Consider the following 25,079-nt stretch of genomic DNA (forward strand, 5'->3'; position numbering starts at 1 on the left):
AGTGTTCCTATTTCTCCACATCCTCTCCAGCACCTGTTGTTTCCTGATTTTTTAATGATGGCCATTCTAACTGGTGTGAGATGGTATCTCATTGTGGTTTTGATTTGCATTTCTCTGATGGCCAGTGATGACGAGCATTTCTTCATGTGTTTTTTGGCTGCATAAATGTCTTCTTTTGAGAAGTGTCTGTTCATGTCCTTCGTCCACTTTTTGATGGGGTCGTTTTTTTCCGGTAAATTTGTTTGAGTTCATTGTCGATTCCGGATATTAGCCCTTTGTCAGATGAGTAGGTTGCAAAAATTTTCTCCCAGTTTGTAGGCTGCCTGTTCACTCTGATGGTAGTTTCTTTTGCTGTGCAGAAGCTCTTTAGTTTAATTCGATCCCATTCATCAATTTTGGCTTTTGTTGCCATTGCTTTTGGTGTTTTAGACATGAAGTTCTTGCGCATGCCTATGTCCTGAATGGTAATGCTTAGGGTTTCTTCTAGGGTTTTTGTGGTTTAAGGTCTAACATGTAAGTCTTTAATCCATCTTGAATTAATTTCTGTATAAGGTGTAAGGAAGGAATCCAGTTTCAGCTTTCTACATATGGCTAGCCAGTTTTCCCAGCACCATTTATTAAATAGGTAATCCTTTCACCATTTCTTGTTTTTGTCAGGTTTGTCAAAGATCAGATAGTTGTAGATATGCAGCGTTATTTCTGAGGGCTCTGTTCTGTTCCATTGATCTATATCTCTGTTTTGGTACCAGTACCATGCTGATTGGTTACTGTAGCCTTGTAGTATAGTTTGAAGTCAGCCTTGTAGTATAGTTTGACCACACAGTTGGAAGTAAAGCTCTCTTCAGCAAATGTAAAAAACAGAAATAATAAAAAACTGTCTCTCAGACCACAGTGCAATCAAACTAGAACTCAGCATTAAGAAATTCACGCAAAACCACTCAGCTACATGGTAACTGAACAACCTGCTCCTGAATGACTATTGGGTACATAACGAAATGAAGACAGAAATAAAGATGTTCTTTGAAACCAACAAGAACAAAGACACAACATACCAGAATCTCTGGGACACATTCAAAGCAGTGTGTAGAGGGAAATTTGTAGCACTAAATGCCCACAAGAGAAAGCAGGAAAGATCCAAAATTGACACCCTAACATCACAATTAAAAGAACTAGAAAAGCAAGAGCAAACACATTCAAAAACTAGCAGAAGGCAAGAAATAACTAAAATCAGAGCAGAACTGAAGGAAATAGAGACACAAAAAACCCTTCAAAAAATTAATGAATCCAGGAGCTGGTTTTTTGAAAAGATCAACAAAATTGATAGACTGCTAACAAGACTAATAAAGAAGAAAAGAGAGAAGAATCAAATAGATGCAATAAAAAATGATAAAGGGGATATCACCACTGATCCCACAGAAATAGAAACTACCATCAGAGAATACTATAAACACCTCTATGCAAATAAACTAGAAAACCTAGAAGAAATGGATAAATTCCTTGACAAATACACCCTCCCAAGACCAAATCAGGAAGAAGTTGAATCTCTGAATAGACCAATAACAGGCTCTGAAATTGTGGCAATAATCAATAGCTTACCAACCAAAAAGAATCCAGGACCAGATGGATTCACAGCTGAATTCTACCAGAGGTACAAGGAGGAACTGGTACCATTCCTTCTGAAACTATTCCAATCAATAGAAAAAGACGGAATCCTCCCTTACTCATTTTATGAGGCCAGCATCATCCCGATACCAAAGCCAGGCAGAGACAAAACAAAAAAAGAGAATTTCAGACCAATATCCTTGATGAACATTGATGCAAATATCCTCAATAATATACTGGCAAACTGAATCCAGCAGCACATCAAAAAGCTTATCCACCATGACCAAGTGGGCTTCATCCCTGGGATGCAAGTCTGGTTCAACATATGCAAATCAATAAATGTAATCCAGCATATAAACAGAACCAAAGACAAAAACCACATGATTATCTCAATAGATGCAGAAAAGACCTTTGAAAAGTTCAACAGCCTTCATGCTAAAAACTCTCAATAAATAGGTATTGATGGGACGTATCTCAAAATAATAAGAGCTATCTATGACAAACCCACAGCCAATATCATACTGAATGGGCAAAAACTGGAAGCATTGCCTTTGAAAACTGGCACAAGACAGGGATGCCCTCTCTCACCACTCCTATTCAACATAGTGTTGGAAGTTCTGGCCAGGGCAATTATGCAGGATAAGGAAATAAAGGGTATTCAATTAGGAAAAGAGGAAGTCAAATTGTCCCTGTTTGCAGATAACATGATTGTATATGTAGAAAACCCCATTGTCTCAGCCCAAAATCTCCTTAAGCTGATTAGCAACTTCAGCAAAGTCTCAGGATACAAAATCAATGTACAAAAATCACAAGCATTCTTATACACCAATCACAGACAAACAGAGAGCCAAATCATGAGTGAACTCCCATTCACCATTGCTTCAAAGAGAATAAAATACCTAGGAATCCAATTCACAAGGGATGTGAAGGACCTCTTCAAGGAGAACTACAAACCACTGCTCAATGAAATAAAAGAGGATACAAACAAATGGAAGAACATTCCATGCTCATGGGTAGGAAGAATCAATATCGTGAAAATGGCCGTACTGCCCAAGGTAATTTATGGATTCAGTGCCATCCCCATCAAGCTACCAATGACTTTCTTCACAGAATTGGAAAAAACTACTTTAAAGTTCATATGGAACCAAAAAAGAGCCCACATCACCAAGTCAATCCTAAGCCAAAAGAACAAAGCTGGAGGCATCACGCTACCTGACTTCAAAATTTTATTTCTTTAGTAAGTTTTCTATTTCTTCTTGTATCTGTTGTGGTAAACTTTTTTTTTGAGACATTAATTGGTATAAAATTGTTAATAATGTCCTCTTATTTTCTTTATAATGTTTGTAAGATCTATAGTTATGTCTACCTTTTCATTCCTAATGTTGGTCAGTTTTGTCTTCTTTCTTTCCTTTTTCTTCTGATCAGTCCTACCAAAGAGTTTTCAATTTTATTAGTTTTTTCAAAAGAGTCAATCTTTGGTTTTGTCACTTTTTTCTATTGTAGTTCGTTTTCCATTTCATTAATTTCTTGTCTTATCCTTTTTTCCTTTATTCTACTCTCTTTTAGGTTTAATTTTCTGTTCCCTTTTCAGCTTCTCTTGATGGGTACCTATGTAGTCTTTCTTCTTTTCCAGTTCATGCATTTAAGTTTACATTATTTTCCTCTAAACACAAAACTATATCATATAACTTTTGATATGCCATATTTTCATTACTATTTAGTTCAAAATATTTTCTCACTTCCATTGTGGTCTCTTTTTGACCCATGGATTACCTAGAAGTTTATTATTCTATTTCCAATATTTGGGACTTTCCCATTATCTTTTGGTTATGTGTTTTTAGTTTAGTCTTATCACCATCAGAAAATATAATCCTGTATGAAGTCAATATTTTGACATTTGTTGAGCCTTGCTTTTTGGCCTAGCATATGGTCTGTTTTGGTAAATGTTCTGCAGGCACTTGAAAATAGTGGGCAACTTGAAGTTTCTTGGAGCACTGTTCTACATATGTCACTTCAGTTAATTGCATTATTCAAACTTTCTCCTTTTTTTTATCATTTACTGAGAGAGGTGTATTGAAACCTCCCACTTAGATAAGCTATGGACATAGAAGTTAAGATCCCAAGAGCCTGATGAGTAAGCAGGAGGCTAAAACATAAACATAGTTAATCTGATTTGCATTAGGATTTAGTAGAAATTTGGGGGAGATATGAACAACTAGAGAAGAAAGTAGGATATTGCCAAACTACGTGATGTGGAGAAAAGATTTGTAAATCAAGGGAATATCTAATTACCCCATTTGAATATGTTTTGAGTTTCTACAATGTAAACCCTTCTCTATCTTCCCAAACATTCAGTAAAAGATGCTACCCACTACGACACATGGTTAAGAGTTTTTTATTTGTTTCTTTTGAGGAAGTCAAGAAAACAACCAAACTCTCTGCTTGGCATAGAACAGAGGCAACTCCTGTGTCAGAAATGCAATGAGACCATGTATAAATTGAAATATGATGGTAGAAGGAGATCAGTGAGAGAGATGCCTATAAGAATGTGATTCTTGTCCCCTTCACTTCCCACAATTCACAGAAATCTTAGGAAGACACTCTCTTCTGGCAGGAGTGGAATGGGGGTTCTGGCTGTCTTACCTAGAGCTTAAAGGTAGAGAGACCCTAGTTGGCACGTGGGTTATACAACCCTGCAGTATTGTTGTCAGGAGATAACATTGGTAAAGCATCTAGCTCAATAGAGGGTAAATAATCAGTAGTTGCTATTCAAGCTGTCTTCGTATTTTCCCATCTCCCATACTTGTGTTTAGGGCAATGTCTTTTTCAGTTAAGTGACACCTCCCACCACTACCACATGCCTAGTACAGTATAATGGATAAAACGGACACTGAATAAACACGTTTGTCGTTGCCAGATACCCGAAGTTTTTCAAATATAAGTTTAAGGACTGTGTTACTTATGTATTGATACAAAACAAATTACCCCATTACATAGTGGCTTAAAACAACAAACGGTTATCTGTCCAGATTTGGGACGAGTTAAGCTAGGTGCTTAGGGCTCAGGATCTCTCATGAAGTTGTAGCCAACATGGGGCTGAAGTTATCTGAAGTTTTTCTGGGGCTGGAGTTTCCAAATCTAAGGTGACTCACTCCCATGGCTATTGGCACAAGGCCTCAGTTCCTCACCGCCTTTCCATGGGGCTGCTCATGACATAGCAGCTGGCTTCTCTCAGAAGCAGACAGTGAGATTAAGACAAAAGCCCCAGTACTGTTTATAATCCAGACTTGGAGTCACATACCATCTCTTTCACTTTATTCTCTTCATTAGAAGTAAGTCACTAAGTCTAGCCCATACTAAAAGAGAAGTGAATGAGCTTCCACCTTTTGAAGAAACTGCAGGATCATTCATGGATTCATCTTTAAAACTACTATAGGAATTCAGTGTTTTGCGTATGGCAATGTGTTCAGTATATGATATCGTTTGGAGTTTGGATGTGTCCCCAGTCAAATCTCATCTTGAATCATAACTCCCATAATCCCCACGTGTCATGAGAGGGGCCTGGTGAGATGTAATTGAGTCATGGGGGCGGTCACCCCCATGCTGTTCTCATGATAGTGAGTTCTCATGAGATCTGATGGTTTCATAAGGGACTTTTCCCTTTTTGCTCAGCGCTTCTCCTTCCTGCCACCATGTGAAGAAGGATGTGTTTGCTTCCCCTTCCACCATGATTGTAAGTGCCCTGAGGCCTCCCCAGCCCTGTGGAAATGTGAGTCAATTAAACCTCTTTCCTTTATAAATGATCCAGGCTTGGGCACTTCTTTATAGCAGCATGAGAACAGACTAGTATGATACACTTTTGTTAAATAGATCTAAGGAATCTCCTTAGATTGTGACATAATACTTCTGGGAACTTTCTTTCTGGCAACTTTTATCCCTGCCCCCAAAAGATAAAGCAGCATTCAGTGTCCTTTCCAGTTCTAAGACCTCACTTGAGTCCATAACCAACATTCAAATCATTATCTTCTATGGAGATGGTTCTGTTGGGTTGAATTCTCCCCTTTGCCTGCCTACTTGATTCTACAGAAGGAAAATCACTTCATGGGACACCTCTGTGTGTTAAGGTATGCTTGCTGAGAGCCTGGTGGCCTGACTGATTGGAGGCATCAACACAGTGTGTCATGTACAGCCATGAAGTGATGTAAGCATGGGGAAAAAGACAGACGACCCCTCACAGTTCAGGGAAGGATGGTGATGGGCTACTGCTTATGTTGTCAGTAGTAGCCACATACACATTATTCTTGTAGTAATTAGACTTAATTTGTTGAACATTTTCCCCAGCTTTGTCCCAAGGAGGGTTTAAAGTGCTTGATTTTCACAAGTAGTCCTTCCAGCTCATCAACAAATCAATGTCCGGCTGGGTGCAGTGACTCACGCTTGTAATCCCAGCAGTTTGGGAGGCTGGTGGGAGGATTGCTTGAGCCCAGAAGTTTGAGACCAGTCTGGGAAACACAGTGAGACCTCTTCCCTACAAAATATTAAACAATTAGCCAGGCATGGTAGCAAGAACTTATAGTCTCAGATACTCCAAAGGCTGAGGTGGGAGGATCACCTGAGCCCAAGAGATCAAGGCTGCAGTGAGCAGTGATCGCACCACTGCACTTTGAAAAAAATCCTATTTTTAAGCCTTAAGGATCAAGGTGGCAGTGAGCAGTGATCACACCACTGCACTTTGCCTTGGCAACTGAGAGAGACTTTGTCTCAAAAAAAGAAAACAAACAAAAAAATATTTCCTATTTCTAAGCCTTAAAAAGATGACATTTTTAATATTTTAACTCCACAGTGAAACTTTCTTCTATTACCATACATTCTATTTTTTATCAAAATTTAGGGAAAACAATTTAGAGAAATGTTTTTATTAAGCAACATAGTTTATAAATGGAGGTAATTTCCCACTGCATAGATACCATGTTTTTTTAAGTTGAGGTTCTTCATGTGTATTTTCTCACTTTCATTAATCTCTTCTTTTTATCTTACACACTTTTTTCTTAGATTTGCCCAGCCAATAACTTCCTGTTTTAAATGTTTCATAAAAAGTATTTGGGAGTATTCATATGAAAATGATGGTTGTTTTCATAATTGTGTCCTTCTTTGTAGGATCCAAATCTAAAAAAAATAATAAATAAATAAAAAGTCATTGGCATGTAAAAACCATTCAGAAAAGCATGTTCTTAGGTAAAATTTCAACCATAAAATAAAATAGCAAATGAATAAATGAAAAAGATTCATGCATATGGGAAAGGCAAACTAAAATTTTAACCCCCAAAGTCCTCTTTCCATGGTTACGGATAATTCCAAAAGCACAACTGTTTAAGAATTATTGGCTAACATTGCTGAAAAATAAGTCCAGATTTTCTCTCTCATCTTGAGTTTGAATAATATTCTCTTATAGGCAAAGGGGTCATGAAACCTGAAATATTATTCATGTTACATTTATGCATATGAAAATCTATTTTGGCAGAACTTCTAAATTTTCTACACGTGTTAATGTGCTGCAGATTAACTCTTTACTTTGCACATGAATAAGTAATTAATTATACAGCTCTGGTTGATATGACAGAATACAAAAGGCACTAGGAAGAAAGCTAAGACTTGCACATAAGAGGCCACTTCCTTCCTTTTCTTCATAAGCAACCATAATAACTAACCTCTATAATGTAAGAGACAGGAGATCTGCTTCCTTTGTCATCTTAAAAGAATAATAATAAGGAATATCAAATTTAACATAACCTTTGATTCTGCTATTTCACATCTAGAGCTAGACCCTAAGGAAGTAATCAAGGTTATGCTCAAATAGATAAGAATTCCTTAGAAGACTTTTTATAATAATAAAATAATAAATATGCAAAAATAACAAAATTGATTAGCTAAATGTTGTTGCATCCATACAATGAAATATTATGCAATGATTAAAACATATTTTAAGAAGAATACTTTATTATGGAATGAAGTTCATAATATACTATTTGGATGAAAGAATTAGATTAGCAATTAGAACAAAAACACATATATACACACAGATATACATACATACATATATGTGTCATACATTTACAAAGGTGGGATAATTTTGTATAGATATATACAAGAGTGATGTCAGCAAGATGGCAAAATAGGACTTTCCAGTGTTTGTCCCTGTAGAAACATCCATTTGAACAACTATCTGTGCACAAAAATATCTTCACAAGAACTAAAGGTTTCAGAGGAGAGATTATAGCACTTGAATGTATTAGAGAAATAAGAAAAGGCTCATTGGGAAGGGTAAGAAGAACAACTTCACGTTACTTCTATCACTCCTCCCCCAAGACTAGGTGGCACAGTAAGTAGAGAGACAGATACTCTCTGCATAGGGTAAAATGAGTGAAGTAAGCACCCAACTTTGCCACAGACTCCAGCACCAGGTCCAGGCCAATGAACATTGGCACCAGGGTGGCACCCACAGACCAAGCTTCCAGGCCCACCTAAACACTAGGCCAGCCCCAACAACCCCAGGCCCTAAGCCAGCCCTAGAAAATTCAGGCTCCAGCCCCACCCAAAGCTCCAGACTGGCATCAGTGTCAGGCTACCACTAAAAGCCCCAGATTCCAGGCCAGAACACATGGACCCAGCCTTTAGGCCTACCCCAGCTCCAGGCCAGCCCTGTGGTCCCTGACTCCAGTGCCCATGGACCTGGCCTCCAGAGCAATACCCATAGACCCAGGCTCCAAGCCCAACCCAGTGCTAGGCTGGCCCCTATGCAACCAGCTCCAGGCCACCCCTCATAACCCCAGGCACCAGGACCACATTGCCAGTTCCAGGCTCCAGACTGGCCCTGTGAACCCAGGCTCTAACCCACCCCAGCTCCAGGCCAGTCCCTGCAGCCCCAGGTAACAGAATCTAGGCCTGCTCCAGCAATTCCAGAGTACAGGCCCACAATAGGAGACCCCAGCACTGGGTTCAACATAGGAGGCCCAGGCTCCATGGGTCCAGGTTCCAGGTCTATCCCAATGGATCCAGGCACCAGGTTCATTCCAGCACCAGGGTTGCTCCTGCAGACTCAGACTGAAGGCCTAACCCCACACATCTACCCCAGGAATCAGGTTGGCCCTCATGGACCCAAACTTTGGTCCCTATTAACACAGGATCCAGGCCCATTCCAATGGACCCCAGCACCAGGCTGGCCCCCATAGACCCAGGCACAAAGCCTATCCACTTGCTGACCCAGGCACCAAGCAAGTTGGCCCAAGAACTCTAGCATAAGTCCACCCATGAGCCCAGCTAGATAGCCCACTGAGAATCTTTGGACCAGCCAACTGGTAAAGGCTTTCCCTGCCAAAGCCAATCTGTAAAGACTAGAAGAGATGCTCACTTTTTCAAATGTACAAATACCAGGGCATGTCCATAAGGATCACAAATAATCAAGGAAACGTGATACCACCAAAGGAACAAATAAAACACAAGTAACTGACGCTAATGAAAAACAGCCTAATGAAAAATTCAAAATAATCATCTTGAAGCTAAGTGAGCTACAAGAGAACACAGATAGACAACTAAACAAAATAAGAAAAAGAGTACATAAACAGAATGAAAAGTTCAATAAAGAGATAGAAATCAAAAAAAAGAACCAAACAGAAATTCTAGAGCTAAGGAACATCATAACTAAACTGAAAAATTCAATAAAGAGATTCAACAGCAGACCCAATCAAGCAGAAGAATCAGAGAGCTCAAAGTCTGGTCATTCAAAATTACCCAACCAGAGCAATAGAAAAAAGAATGAAAAAGTGAAGATAGCCTACAGAAATCATAGGTCATCATTAAGTAAACCAATATACACCTTATTTGTGTTCCAGAAGAAGCAGAGAAACAAGGAAAAAGGGGGAGAAAGCTTATTTAAAGAAAAGCAGCTGAACTTTCCAAATTTGGAGAGGAAGATTAACATGCAGATCCATGAAGCCCAAATAACTCCCAAATATATTAAATACAAACAGATTGCCACCAAGACACATTATAATCAAATTTTTAAAAATCAAAGACAAAAAGAAAATTTTGCAAGCAGCAAGAGAAAAGCAAAGAGAAAAAAAGTTCAAGGGAACCCCTATAAGACTATCAGTGTGTTTCTCAGTAGAAACCTTGCAGGCCAAAAGAAATTGAGATGATGTATTCAAAGTGCTAAAAGAAAACTGCCTACCAAGAGTACTGTATAGCAAGGCTGTCCTTCAGGGACAAGGAGAGGTAAGGACTTTCCCAAAGAGACAAAAGCTGCAGGAGTTCATCATCATTAGATGCACTTTATGAGAAATGCTAATGGGAGTTTTTCAAGTTGAAATGAAAGGACATTAACAATCTGAACACATATGAAAGTATAAAACTTATTGTAAAGGTAATAATAGAGTCAAATTCAGAAAACATTAATACTTTAATGCTGATGCAGCATCATTTTTAACGCTAGTGTAAGTTAAAAGACAGAAGTATTAAAATAACTATAACTACAAAAATTTGTTAATGGGTACATGTTATATAAAATACGTGAATTGTGACATCAATAACATAAGATGTAGTGGGAGGAAAAGCTAAATCTCAGTTTTTATATGCAGCAGACAAAGTTGTTTTCAGCTTAAAATAAATAGTTATGTTTTATGTAAGACCCCTAGTATCTACAAACAAAAAACCTGTAGTAGATACACAGATGATAAAGAGAAAGCAATCAAAGCATACTATTACCAAAAAAATCATCAAATCATAAGGGAAAAGAGGAAGAATAGAATGAACTGTAAAACAGTCAGAAAACAATTTTTTAAATGGCAATACTAAGTCCTTAACTATCAGTAATTACTTTAAATGTAAATGGATTAAATTCTCTAATCAAAAGGCAGAGTGAAAAAAATAAGTTATAAGAAATTGCTGCCTATTAAAAAAAAACTCACTTTAGCTTTAAGTATATACATAGACTGAAAGTGAAGGTTTGGAAAGATATTCCATGCAAGTGATAACCAAAAGAGCGGAGGGATGGCTCTACTTAGACAAAGTAGACTTTAAGTCAAAAACTGTCAAAAGAGACAAAGAAGGTCATTATACTAAAGGGCTCAATTCATCAATATAATATAATAATTATAAACATATGTGCACCCACCATCAGAGCACCTAAATATATAAAGAAAATATTAACAGAAATGAAGGGAGAACTAGACAGCAATACAATAGTAGTAGGGGACTTCAATAACCCACTTCCTGTCTGCTCTATAGCTCCCAGCATGAGTGATGCAGAAGACAGGTGATTTCTGCATTTCCATCTGAGGTACCGGGTTCATCTCACTAGGGAGTGCCAGACAGTGAGCACAGGACAGTGGGTGCAGTGCACTGTGCATGAGCTGAAGTAGGGTGAGGCATTGCCTCACTCGGGAAGTGCAAGGGGTCAGGAAGTTCCCTTTCCTAGTCAAAGAAAGGGGTGACAGATGGCACCTGGAAAATCGGGTCACTCCCACCCTAATACTGTGCTTTTCCAACAGGCTTAAAAAACGGCACACCAGGAGATTATATCCCGCATCTGGCTCGGAGGGTCCTATGCCCACAGAGTCTCGCTGATTGCTAACACAGCAGTCTGAGATTAAACTGCAAGGCAGCAGCGAGGCTGGGGGAGGGGCACCCGCCATTGCCCAGGCTTGCTTAGGTAAACAAAGCAGCTGGGAAGCTCGAACTGGGTGGAGCCCACCACAGCTCAAGGAGGCCTGCCTGCCTCTGTAGGCTCCATCGCTGGGGGCAGGGCACAGACAAACAAAAAGACAGCAGTAACCTCTGCAGACTTAAATGTCCCTGTCTGACTGACAGCTTTGAAGAGAATAGTGGTTCTCCCAGCACGCAGCTGGAGACCTGAGAACAGGCAGACTGCGCCTCAAGTGGATCCCCGAGCAGCCTAACTGGGAAGCACCCCCCAGTAGGGGCAGACTGACACCTAACACGGCGGGTACTACTCTGAGACAAAACTTCCAGAGGAACAATCAGGCAGCAGCATTCGCAGTTCACAAAAAATTCACTCTTCTGCAGCCACCGCTGCTGACACCCAGCCAAACAGGGTCTGGAGTGGACCTCTAGCAAACTTCAACAGACCTGCAGCTGAGGCTCCAGTCTGTTAGAAGGAAAACTAACAAACAGAAAGGACATCCACACCAAAAACCCATCTATATATCACCATCATCAAAGATCAAAAGTAGATAAAACCACAAAGATGGAGAAAAAACAGAGAAGAAAAACTGGAAACTCTAAAAAGCAGAGCACCTCTCCTCCTCTAAAGGAATGCAGCTCCTCACCAGCAATGGAACAAAGCTGGATGGAGAATGACTTTGACAAGTTGAGAAAAGAAGGCTTCAGATGATCAAACTACTCTGAGCTACAGGAGGAAATTCAAGCCAAAGGCAAAGAAGTTAAAAATTTTGAAAAAGAATTAGATGGATGTATAACTAGAATAACCAATACAGAGAAGTGCTTAAAGGAGCTGATGGAGCTGAAAGCCAAAGCTCAAGAACTACGTGAAGAATGCAGAAGCCCCAGGAGCCAATACGATCAACTGGAAGAAAGGGTATCAGTGATGGAAGATGAAATGAACGAAATGAAGTGAGAAGGGAAGTCTAGAGAAAAAAGAATAAAAAGAAATGAACAAAGCCTCCAAGAAATATGGGACTATGTGAAAAGAACAAATCTATGTCTGATTGGTGTACCTGAAAGTGACAGGGAGAATGGAACCAAGTTGGAAAACACTCTGCAGTATATTATCCAGGAGAACTTCCCCAATCTAGCAAGGCAGGCCAACATTCAGATTCAGGAAATACAGAGAACACCAGAAAGATACTCCTTGAGAAGAGCAACTCCAAGACACATAATTGTCACATTCACCAAAGTTGAAATGAAGGAAAAAATGTTAAGAGCAGCCAGAGAAAAAGATCAGGTTACCCACAAACGGAAGCCCATCAAACTAACAGTGGTTCTCTCGGCAGAAACTCTACAAGCCAGAAGAGAGTGGGGGCCAATATTCGACATTCCTAAAGAAAAGAATTTTCAGCCCAGAATTTCATATCCAGCCAAACTAAGCTTCATAAGTGAAGGAGAAATAAAACACTTTACAGACAAGCAAATGCTGAGAGATTTTGTCACCACCAGGCCTGCCGTAAAAGAGCTCCTGAAGAAAGCACTAAACATGCAAAGGAACAATCAGTACCAGCCACTGCAAAAACATGCCAAATTGTAAAGACCATCGATGCTAGGAAGAAACTGCATCAACTAATGAGCAAAATAACCAGCTAACATCATAATGACAGGATCAAATTCACACATAACAATATTAACCTTAAATGTAAATGGGCTAAATGCTCCAATTAAAAGGCACAGACTGGCAAATTGGATAAAGAGTCAAGACCCATCAGTGTGCTGTGTTCAGGAAATCCATCTCATGTGCAGAGACACACATAGGCTCAAAATGAAAGGATGGAGGAAGATCTACCAAGCAAATGGAAAACAAAAAAAGGCAAGGGTTGCAATGCTAGTCTCTGATAAAATAGACTTTAAACCAACAAAGATCAAAAGAGACAAAGAAGGCCATTACATAATGGTAAAGGGATCAATTCAACAGGAAGAGCTAACTATCCTAAATATATATGCACCCAATACAGGAGCACCCAGATTCATAAAGCAAGTCCTGAGAGACCTACAAAGAGACTTAGACTCCCACACAATAATAATGGGAGAATTTAACACCCCACTGTCAACATTAGACAGATCAACAAGACAGAAAGTTAACAAGGATATCCAGGAATTGAACTCAGGTCTGCACCAAGCAGACCTAATAGACATCTGCAGAACTCTCCAACCCAAATCAACAGAATATACATTTTTTTCAGCACCACACCACACCTATTCCAAAATTGACCACATAGTTGGAAGTAAAGCTCTCCTCAGCAAACGTGAAAGAACAGAAATTATAACAACCTGTCTCTCAGACCACAGTGCAATCAAACTAGAACTCAGGATTAAGAAACTCACTCAAAATCGCTCAATGACATGGAAACTCAACAACCTGCTCCTGAACGAGTATTGGGTACATAACAAAATGAAGTGGGAAATAAAGATGTTCTTTGAAACCAACAAGAACAAAGACACAACATACCAGAATCTCTGGGACACATTCAAAGCAGTGTGTAGAGGGAAATTTATAGCACTAAATGCCCAAAGAGAAAGCAGGAAAGATCCAAAATTGACACCCTAACACCACAATTAAAAGAACTAGAAAAGCAAGAGCAAACACATTCAAAAACTAGCAGAAGGCAAGAAATAACTAAAATCAGAGCAGAACTGAAGGAAATAGAGACACAAAAAACTCTTCAAAAAATTAAAGAATCCAGGAGCTGGTTTTTTGAAAAGATCAACAAAATTCAAAGACTGCTAGCAAGACTAATAAAGAAGAAAAGAGAGAAGAATCAAATAGATGCAATAAAAAATGATAAAGGGGATATCACCACCAATCCCACAGAAATACCAACTACCATCAGAGAATACTACAAACACCTCTATGCAAATAAACTAGAAAATCTAGAAGAAATGGATAAATTCCTCAACACATACATCCTCCCAAGACTAAACCAGGAAGAAGTTGAAACTCTGAATAGACCAATAACGGGCTCTGAAATTGTGGCAATAATCAATAGTTTACCAACCAAAAAGAGTCCAGGAACTGATGGATTCACAGCCGAATTCTACCAGAGGTACAAGGAGGAACTGGTACCATTCCTTCTGAAACTATTCCAATCAATAGAAAGAGAGGGAATCCTCCCTAACTCACTTTATGAGGCCAGCATTATCCTGATACCAAAGCCAGGCAGAGACACAAGCAAAAAAGAGAATTTTAGACCAATATCCTTGATGAACATTGATGCAAATATCCTAAATAAAACACTGGCAAACAGAATTCAGCAGCACATCAAAAAGCTTATCCACCACGATCAAGTGGGCTTCATCCCTGGGATGCAAGGCTGGTTCAACATACGCAAATCAATAAATGTAATCCAGCATATAAACAGAACCAAAGACAAAAGCACATGATTATCTCAATAGATGCAGAAAACGCCTTGGACAAAATTCAACAGCCCTTCATGCTAAAAACTCTCAATAAATTAGATATTGATGGGTCGTATCCCAAAATAATAAGAGCTATCTATGACAAACCCACAGCCAATATCATACTGAATGGGCAAAAACTGGAAGCATTCCCTCTGAAAACTGGCACAAGACAGGGATGCCCTCTCTCACCACTCCTATTCAACGTAGTGTTGGAAGTTCTGGCCAGGGCAATTAGGCAGGAGAAGGAAATAAAGGGTATTCAGTTAGGAAAAGAGGAAGTCAAATTGTCCCTGTTTGCAGATGACATGATTGTATATCTAGAAAACCCCATTTTCTCAGCCCAAAATCTCCTCAAGCTGATAAGCAACTTCAGCAAAGTCTCAGGATACAAAATCAATGTACAAAAATCACAAGCATTCTTATACACCAATCACAGACAAACAGAGAGCCAAATCATGAGTGAACTCCCATTCACAATTGCTTCAAAGAGAATAAAATACCTAGGAATCCAACTTACAAGGGACATGAAGGACCTCCGCAGGGAGAACTACAAACCACTGCTCAATGAAATAAAAGAGGATACAAACAAATAGAAGAACATTCCACGCTCATGGGCAGGAAGAATCAATATTGTGAAAATGGCCATACTGCCCAAGGTAATTTATGGATTCAATGCCATCCCCATCAACCTACCAATGACTTTCTTCACAGAATTGGAAAAAAACTACTTTAAAGTTCATATGGAACCAAAAAAGAGCCCGCATCGCCAAGTCAATCCTAAGCCAAAAGAACAAAGCTGGAGGCATCACGCTACCTGACTTCAAACTATACTACAAGGCTACAGTAACCAAAACAGCATGGTACTGGTACCAAAACAGAGACATAGATCAATGGAACAAAACAGAGCCGTCAGAAATAATGCTGCATATCTAAAACTATCTGATCTTTGACAAACCTGACAAAAACAAGCAATGGGGAAAGGGTTCCCTATTTAATAAATGGTGCCGGGAAAACTGGCTAGCCATATGTAGAAAGCTGAAACTGGATCCCTTCCTTACACCTTATACAAAAATTAATTCAAGATGGATTAAAGACTTACATGTTAGACCTAAAACCATAAACACCCTAGAAGAAAACCTAGGCATTACCATTCAGGACATAGGCATGGGCAAGGACTTCATGTCTAAAACACCAAAAGCAATGGCAACAAAAGCCAAAATTGACAAATGGGATCTAATTAAACTAAAGAGCTTCTGCACAGCAAAAGAAACTACCATCAGAGTGAACAGGCAGCCTACAAACTGGGAGAAAATTTTTGCAACCTACTCATCTGACAAAGGGCTAATATCCAGAATCTACAATGAACTCAAACAAATTCACAAGAAAAAAACAAACAACCGCATCAAAAAGTGGACGAAGGACATGAACAGACACTTCTCAAAAGAAGACATTTATGCAGCCAAAAAACACATGCAAAAATGCTCATCATCACTGGCCATCAGAGAAACGCAAATCAAAACCACAATGAGATACCATCTCACACCAGTTAGAATGGCCATCATTAAAAAGTCAGGAAACAACAGGTGCCGGAGAGGATGTGGAGAAATAGGAACACTTTTACACTGTTGGTGGGACTGTAAACTAGTTCAACCATTATGGAAGTCAGTGTGGCGATTCCTAAGGGATCTAGAACTAGAGATACCATTTGACCCAGCCATCCCATTACTGGTATATACCCAAAGGATTATAAATCATGCTGCTATAAAGACACATGCACATGTATCTTTATTGCGGCACTATTCACAATAGCAAAGAGTTGGAACCAACCCAAATGTCCAACAATAATAGACTGGATTAAGAAAATGTGGCACATATACACCATGGAATACTGTGCAGCCATAAAAAATGAGTTCGTGTCCTTTGTATGGACATGGATGAAACTGGAAATCATCATTCTCAGTAAACTATCACGAGGTCAAAAAACCAAACACCGCATGTTCTCACTCATAGGTGGGAATTGAACAATGAGAACACATGGACACGAGAAGGGGAACATCACACTCCAGGGACTATTGTCGGGTGGGGGGAGGGGGGAGGGATAGCATTAGGAGATACACCTAATGCTAAATGATGAGTTAATAGGTTCAGGACACCAACATGGCACATGGATACATATGTAACAAACCTGCACATTGTGCACATGTACCCTAAAACTTAAAGTACAATAATTAAAAATAAATAAATAAATGTATGTTTACACACACACACACACACACAAAAACCCACTTCCAACAGTGGATAAATCATTCAAATAGAAAATCAACCAGGAAACAGTAGACTTGAACAACATTATAGACCAAATCGACCTAACATAAATAGAGAGCATTTCATCCAACAGCAGCAGAGTATACATTCTTTTCAAGCGCAAGTGAAAGGAAAATAAATCTTGGGGCCCCAAAATCACTAAGCTCGAGGGAAAGTCCAGCTGGGAACCACTTAGGGCAAACCTGCCTCCCATTCTATTCGAAGGCATCCCTCTGCTCACTGAGATAAATGCGTATCTGGCTGCCTCTTTCAGAGAGTCTAATCAGAAACTCAAAAGAATGCAACCATTTGTCTCTTACATATGAACTGAAAGCCTCCTCCCTGCTTCTGGATGCCCTGCCTTTGCTTCCAGTTGTCCTGCCTTCCTGGACTGAAACAATGTTCACCTCACATATGTTGACTGATGTCTCATGTCTCCCTAAAATATATAAAACCAAGCTGCACTCTGACCACCTTGGGCACATGTCGTTAGGACCTACTGAGGCTGTGTCACAGATGTGCATCCTTAACTTTGGCAAAATAAACTTCCTAAATTGACTGAGGCCTGTCACAGATTTTGGGGGTTCACACTTTCATGGAACATTCTCCAGGACAAATCTTACGTTAGGCCACAAAACAAGCCTTAACAAATTCAAGAATACTGAAATCATTTTGAGTAGCCTTTCCAACAACAATAGCTAAATTATAAATTAATAAGAGGAAAACTGGAAAATTCACAAATATGTAGAAATTAAACAACACTTTCCTAAACAGACAATGGATCAAAGAAGAAATCAAAAGGAAAAATTTAAATTATGTTGAGACAAACAAAAATGGAAACACAGTGTACCAAAACTTACAGGATGTAGCAAACACAGTTTTAAAAGGGAATTTTGTAGCAATAAACACCTACATTAAGAAAAAATGAAGACATCAAACAACCTAACTTTATACCTGTCAGAGTAGAAAAAGAACAAAGCCTGAAGTCAACAAAAGGGAGGAAATAATAAATATCAGAGCAAAAATAATGAAATAGAGGATAGAAAAATAAAAAAAACCTATGAAACTAAGAGTTGGCTTTTTGAAAAGATAAAATGGATAAACTGTTAGCTAGACTTACTAAGAAAAAAAGAGAGAAAATCAAATTAATAAAATTATAAATCAGTGTGATGTTACAACCAATACCACAGAAACACAAATAATCATATGTGACTACTATGAGCAATAATATGCCAAAGAATTGGATAGCCTAAAAGAAAGAAATGGACCAGTTCATAGTAACAAACAATCTACCTAGACTGACTCATGAAGAAATTCAAAATCTGAACAGTTCAATAATGCATAAGGAAATTGAATCAGTAATCAAAAACCTCCTCAGAAGCAAAAAGCCCAGACCCAATGGCCTCACTGGTGAATTCTACAAAACATCTAAAGAAAAATTAGGTTGACCATAGTGGCTCATGCCTGTAATCCCAGCACCTTGGGAGGCCAAGGCAGGCGGATCACCTGAGATCAGGAGTTCAAGACCAGCCTGGCCAACATGGCAAAACCCTATCTCTACCAAAAGTACAAAAATTAGCTGGGTGTGGTGGCAGGTGCCTATAATCCCAGCTACACAGGAGGCTGAGGCAGGAGAATTGCTTCAACCTGGGAGGTGGAGGTTGCAGTAAGCTGAGATTGTGCCATTGCATTCCAGCATGGGTGACAAGAATGAGACTCTATCTCAAAAAAAAAAAAAAAAGAAAGAAAGAAAAATTAATGCCCATCCTTCTCAAACTCTTTCATAATTGAAGAGGAGAGAACACTTGCAAATTCAGTTTCTGAGGCCATTATTAGCCTGATAGCAAAGCCAGACAAGGATGCTACAGGAAAAGAAAGTGATAGGCCGATAGCCCTAATGAACACACATGTGGAAAATCCTCAGCAAAATACCAGCAAACTGAATCCAACAGTACATTAAAAGGATCATACACCCTGATCAAGGGGGATTCATCCTTGGGATGCAAGGATAGTTAAATATATGCAAATCAATAAATATGATACAATGTATTGACAGGGTAAAAGACAAAAATCATATGATCATCTCAATAGATGCAGAAAAAGAATCTGAAAAATTCAACATTTTTTCATGATAAAAACTCTCAACAAATTAGGCATAGCAGAAATAGACCTCGTCATAACAAAGGCCATATATGACAACCCACAGCTAACATCATACTCAGTGATAAAAGTTGAAAGCTTTTTCTCTGGGATCAGGATCAAGACAAGGATGCCCACTCTCAGCACTTCTATTCAACATAGTACTGAAAGTCCTAGCTAGAGCAATTAAGCAAGTAAAAGAAATAAAATACATCTAAATTGGAAAGGAAAAAGGTAAATTGTCCCTATTTGCAGATGACATGATTATATATATATATATATATATATATCCCTAAAAACTCCACTAAAAAAAACTGAAAAACTGTTAGAATTAATAAATTCGGTAAATTTGCAGGATACAAAAGCAGCATACAAAAATCAGTAGCATTTCTATGTACTACCAATGAACTATCTGAAAAAGAAATCAAGAAAACAATCCCATTTACAATAGCATCAAAAAATACTTAGGAATAAATTTAACCAAGGAGGTAAAACACCTGTACACTGAAAACCACAAAATAATGATGAAAGAAATTGAAGACCACAAATTAATGGAAACATATCTGGTGTTCATGAATTAGAATAATCAATGTTGTTAAAATATTCATACTACCAAAAGCAATCTTCAGATTCAGTGTAATCCTTATCAAAATTCCAACAACATTTTTCACAGGAATAGAAAAATCAACCCTAAAATTTGTATAAGACCATAAAACACCTCAAGTACCCTAAGCAATCATGAGCAAAAAGAACAAAGCTGGAGGCATCACACTACCAGATTCCAAAATACACTACAAACCTGTAGTAATTAAAACAGCATGGTACTGGCACAAAAACAGATATATAGATCAATAGAACAGAATAGAGAGCCTAGAAATAAATCCACACATTTACACTTAATTGTTCTTTGACAAAGGTACCCCAAACACACAACGGGGAAAGGACAACCTTTTCAATAAGCAATGGTGGGGGAACTGGGTATCCACATGCAGAAGAATGAAATTGGACTCTTACCTCATACCATATACAAAAATCAACTCAAAATAGATTAAAGATTTTTGGGCTTGAAACTGTGAAACTACTAGAAGAAAACATCAAGAAAAATCTTCAACATTGGTCTGGGGGATGATTTTTTAAATATGATCCCTAAAGCACAGGAAACAATAGCAAAAATAGACAAATGGGATTCTATCAAACTAATAAGCTTCTATATAGCAAAGAAAACAATCAACAGACTGAAGAGACAACCTATGGGATGAGAGAATATATTTCCAAACCATATATAGGTTGAGTATTCTTTATCCAAAATCACTGGGACCAGAAGTATTTCAGATTTTGGATTCATTTTTTGGAATATTTGCATTATGCTTACTGTTTGAGCATCCCAAATCCAAAAGTACAAAATCTGAAATGCCCCAAGCATTTCCTTAGAGCACTGTGTCAGTGCTCAAAAAGGTTTGAATTTTGGAGCATTTCGGATTTTGGATTTTTTTACTTGAAATGTTCAACCTATATATGATAAACGGCTAATATCCAAAATATATAGGGAACTCAAAAAACTTAATTGCGGCACTATTCACAATAGCAAAGAGTTGGAACCAACCCAAATGTCCAACAACAATAGATTGGATTAAGAAAATGTGGCACATATACACCATGGAATACTATGCAGCCATAAAAAAATGATGAGTTCATGTCCTTTGTAGGGACATGGATGAAGCTGGAAACCATCATTCTCATCAAACTATCACAAGAACAGAAAACCAAACACCACATGTTCTCACACATAGGTGGGAATTGAACAATGAGAACTCATGGACACAGGAAGGGGAACATCACACTCCGGGAACTGTTGTGGGGTGGGGGGAGGGGGGAGGGACAGCATTAGGAGATATACCTAATGCTAAATGACGAGTTAATGGGTGCAGCAAAACAATATGGCACATATGTAACAAACCTGCACATTGTGCACATGTACCCTAAAACCTAAAGTATAATAATAAAAAATAAAATAAAATAAAATAAAAAACTTAATAGCAAGAAAACAAACTGATTTTTTTAAATGAGCAAATGACATGAATAAATATTTCTCAAAAGAAGACATCCAAGTGACCAGCTAGTATGTGAAGAAACGCCCATCACTAATCAAAGAAATACAAATTAAAAGTGCAATGAGACATCACCTCACACCTGTTAAAATGGCCAGTACCAAAAAGGCAAAAGACAGCAAATGCTGGCAGGAGATGTACAGCAAAAGGAACCCTTGTTCACTGTTGTGGGAATGTAAATTAGTATAGCCATATTATGGAAAACATTACCAAAGTTCCTTTAAAAATTAAAAATAGAACTACCATATGATCCAGCAATCCCACTTCTTGGTGTATATCCAAAGGAAAGAAATTAATATTGAAGAAATATCTGTACTCCCACATTCACTGCAGCATTTTTCACTATAGCCAAGAAATATAATTCACCTGTGTCCATTGACAGATGAACAGATAAAGAAAATGCAGCTATACGCAAACATACATATGTATGGAATAGTGTTCAGCCTGAAAAGAGGAAATCTTGTCATTCGCAACAACATGGATGAACCTAGAGGACATCATGCTAAGTGAAGTTATCCAGGCACAGAAAGGCAAATACTGCATGAGCTCATTTATATGTAGAATCTGAAAAAATTGAACTCGTGGAAGCAAAGAGTAGAATGGTGGTTGCCAGCGGCTGGGGGAAAGGAGGGTTGAGAAGATGTTGGTGAAATGATACAAAGTTTCAATTAGACACGATGAAAAATTTCTGGAGATCTACTGTAAAGCATTGTGACTGTAGTTAATAATAATGTATTGTATATTTGAAAATTGCTGAGAGTAGATCTTAAATATTCTCATCACAGTTTTAAAATTAAGGCATGCCTTCTACTTATGCCTTTACTATTTTCATAATTAAACTGAGTGGGAAAGCAAATCTAGCTCCCTTCACAGTTGGTTTGGATCAATCTGCAGTTGTGGTTAGCCAAAAATATTTTATTTGGATTTCTCCACACTCCTGCTATACGAATAATAATGACACAAGAAAATCCTTTTCTTCCCTGATTTTTTAGCTTCCATTTAACAAACCATCTCAATCAGCAAAAGGAGGGAATCCTTCTATTTTACTTCTACCATTACTACTGCAAATACTAATGTTGCTATTGCAGCTACTGTTAAACAATGAGCATTTACTATGCACTATTCTAAGAACTTTTTGTGTCATTCATACCTCACATAGCCTTAGGAAGTAGCCACTACTATTTTTCCCATTTTTAGATGAGGCACTTGAGGCTCAGAGAGGTTAAGCAACTGGCCCACAGTTACCAAACTGTTCACTGGCAAGAGTGAGGATTTGAACCAGACAGATGAAGGCCAGGGGTTTCCTAGTCACATTACACTTACACAGGGCAAGATCAATACAAGAATTGGAACAAATCTAGACTTGGTGATAACTCTCTTCATATTCATCACCTACACTTTGGTACAATTTTTTCTTGTTGTAAGGAAGGACAAAGAAGAAAAAGAGAATGGAGAAATTTCTCTTCTTCCCCTAAAAAATGAGAAATGTTTATTAGCTGGTAAAAGTGGTAGAAATGTCAAATAATAATAATGTATATGATATGTTCTGTGTTTGGCTTTATGTAGAAGTTTCCTCTCATTATCCAGTCATGGGGGAGAAAAGAGCACACACTCCAACTCATATGTTTTGCTGCAAATAGATTTCTCTTTTAAAGACAAAACAAGGCCAGGCACAGTGCCTCACACCTGTAATCCCAGCCCTTTGGGAGGGAGAGGCAGGTGGATCACCTGAGGTCAGGCTTTCGAGACCAGCCTGACCAATATGGTGAAGCCCTCTCTCTACTAAAAATACAAAAATTAGCCAGGTGTCAGGGTGTGCACCTGTAGTCCCAGCTACTCAGGAGGCTGAGACATGAGAATTGCTTTAACCCAGGAGGCAGAGGTTGCAGTGAGCTGAGATCGCGCCACTGCACTCCAGCCTGGGTGACAGAGCAAGACTCCACCTCAAAAAAAAAAAAATTATATTTCACATGGTAATGAATTTTTCACATGTGATGTAAATGAATTATCCATGATCCATAGTCTCAATCCTAACTGCACATTAGAATAACCTGGAAATAATTTTTTAAATTCCACAGCCCAGGTACCACCCCAGGAGGTCCTGATAAATGGGTCTGGGGTGGGGCCCAGGCAGTGGTATTTTTTAAAAGCTGTCCAAGTGAATCTAATGTGCAGCCAAAGCTGAGAATACCAGCAACCCAACGATGCTAACAGGCTTTCTCCCCACTTATTAGTTCCATCACTGACTAGCCATGTGACCCCAGTGAAGTTACCTCATGTTCTTAAGCTTGAGCTTCCTCATCTATTAAATGGGGATAATAAGAGGACCAACCAATAAGGATTAATTGAGATAACACAAAAAGCATCTAGAATAGGGTCTGGGACATAGGAGCATTCAAATACTAGCTATTGTGGGGGTGGCAGTGATGATGATGGTGATGATGATGATGATGTGAACTTTTTTAACTTGAGGTTACAACATATTTCTTGATTCCAGAAAGCAAGCACCATAACTTCAACCCAAACCAGATTTTATCATCTTTGTCACAGGCTCCCTTACCTGGAATAAACCTCTAGGACAAATATAATTTCTAGCTCATTGTGAGGTAATATGTAGGTTCCATAGAGGGATGCAGTAGTTCATAACTGGAACTACAACATAAAGGAACTCACCTGGGATTAAAATGAATTTTCTCAGGAACTTCTCTGTGGTCTATGACCACTTTCTGGTTGTCTCTATAATTAGTGGGGTCATCAGGGATCCTAAATTTTGCCATCTGAATTTCTGAATCACTCAGTTCAGCATGGGAGATTCTTGCATAACCCAACCTGTAGCAAAAACAGAAATGGTTTGTAAAAGTTTTATTATTATATAGAAATCTAATGAGATCCAAGTTATACCACCTTTGTTATTAAGCCAGTTTCCCACTTCTTACTCTACTCTGTGTATCACAACTGGAATTAACTTAAATTGTTAATCTAAACATTGGCAAAATATTGCTTTTATGATACAAATGAATAAAGAATATGTACATAGATTTAATTAACTATTCTTAGCAATCTTACTTTACTTTTTTATACTAATGAATATTCTAGCCATACAAATTGCCTCCCACACAATCATGTTTTGAGTTAATAACAGGAATTCTTCAGAATGACAGGGGTGTTTGCCTAAATTCTTTCTTACCTTTAAAAATCCAAATGCCACATGCATATTTTCAGCCAACTTTCAAGTCTAAAATCAAAGATTTTATATATCTGAAAAAATTCCATATCCTGTTTTGGCTTAGAGCCGTCAATTCCTGGGGAAATTCAAAGCACTTTGTAGACATTATGCGAAGAGTTCTTATTTGAGAAGCTCACGTGGAAAACAGGGGGAACCATGAACAACAAAGAATTCATTTTATTTTATTACATTGTGCTCTTCCAGAAAAACAGACTTAGGTCAGCTTCAGTCGTTCATTTATTCAATGAAGCACATATGTATATATATGGAGTGTCTACTACATGCAGGCACTGTTCTGGGTGTTGGGGAATAAGTCGTGAATAAAACGAAGTCCTTGCCCTCATGGAACTTTCATTCTAGTAGGGAAGGATGCATTAAACACATATGTATGTTTACAATCAGTCAGGTAGTGATAGGTAAGTAAGCACTGGGGGAATGCAGTGTAAGGAGGACAGGCAGTGATGAGTAGGAGAGGCTGCTATCTTATGGTGGATGGTCAGGGCATACCTCTGCAATAAAGTGACACTACAGCAAAAAATTCAATGAAGGGAGGGATC

General features: G+C 38.5%; 1 protein-coding gene across 1 annotated transcript in view; it reads right to left on the reverse strand.

The window, feature by feature from the left end:
- Nucleotides 1–6,502: 6,502 nt before the first annotated feature.
- The window catches only part of CWH43 (cell wall biogenesis 43 C-terminal homolog), a 79,930-nt gene continuing 61,353 nt past the window's right edge, over nt 6,503–25,079 (reverse strand). Inside the window, exons 15-16 of the mRNA XM_032135682.2 lie at nt 23,970–24,125; nt 6,503–6,768 (exon numbers count right to left, since the gene is read on the reverse strand). Coding sequence (XP_031991573.1) covers nt 6,690–6,768; nt 23,970–24,125 — 235 coding nt within the window. The 3' untranslated portion in view covers nt 6,503–6,689. The remainder of the gene's footprint in view (nt 6,769–23,969; nt 24,126–25,079) is intronic.

This window comes from Hylobates moloch, unplaced genomic scaffold, assembly GCF_009828535.3.
Source record: "Hylobates moloch isolate HMO894 unplaced genomic scaffold, HMol_V3 SCAFFOLD_17, whole genome shotgun sequence".
Taxonomy (NCBI): domain Eukaryota; kingdom Metazoa; phylum Chordata; class Mammalia; order Primates; family Hylobatidae; genus Hylobates; species Hylobates moloch.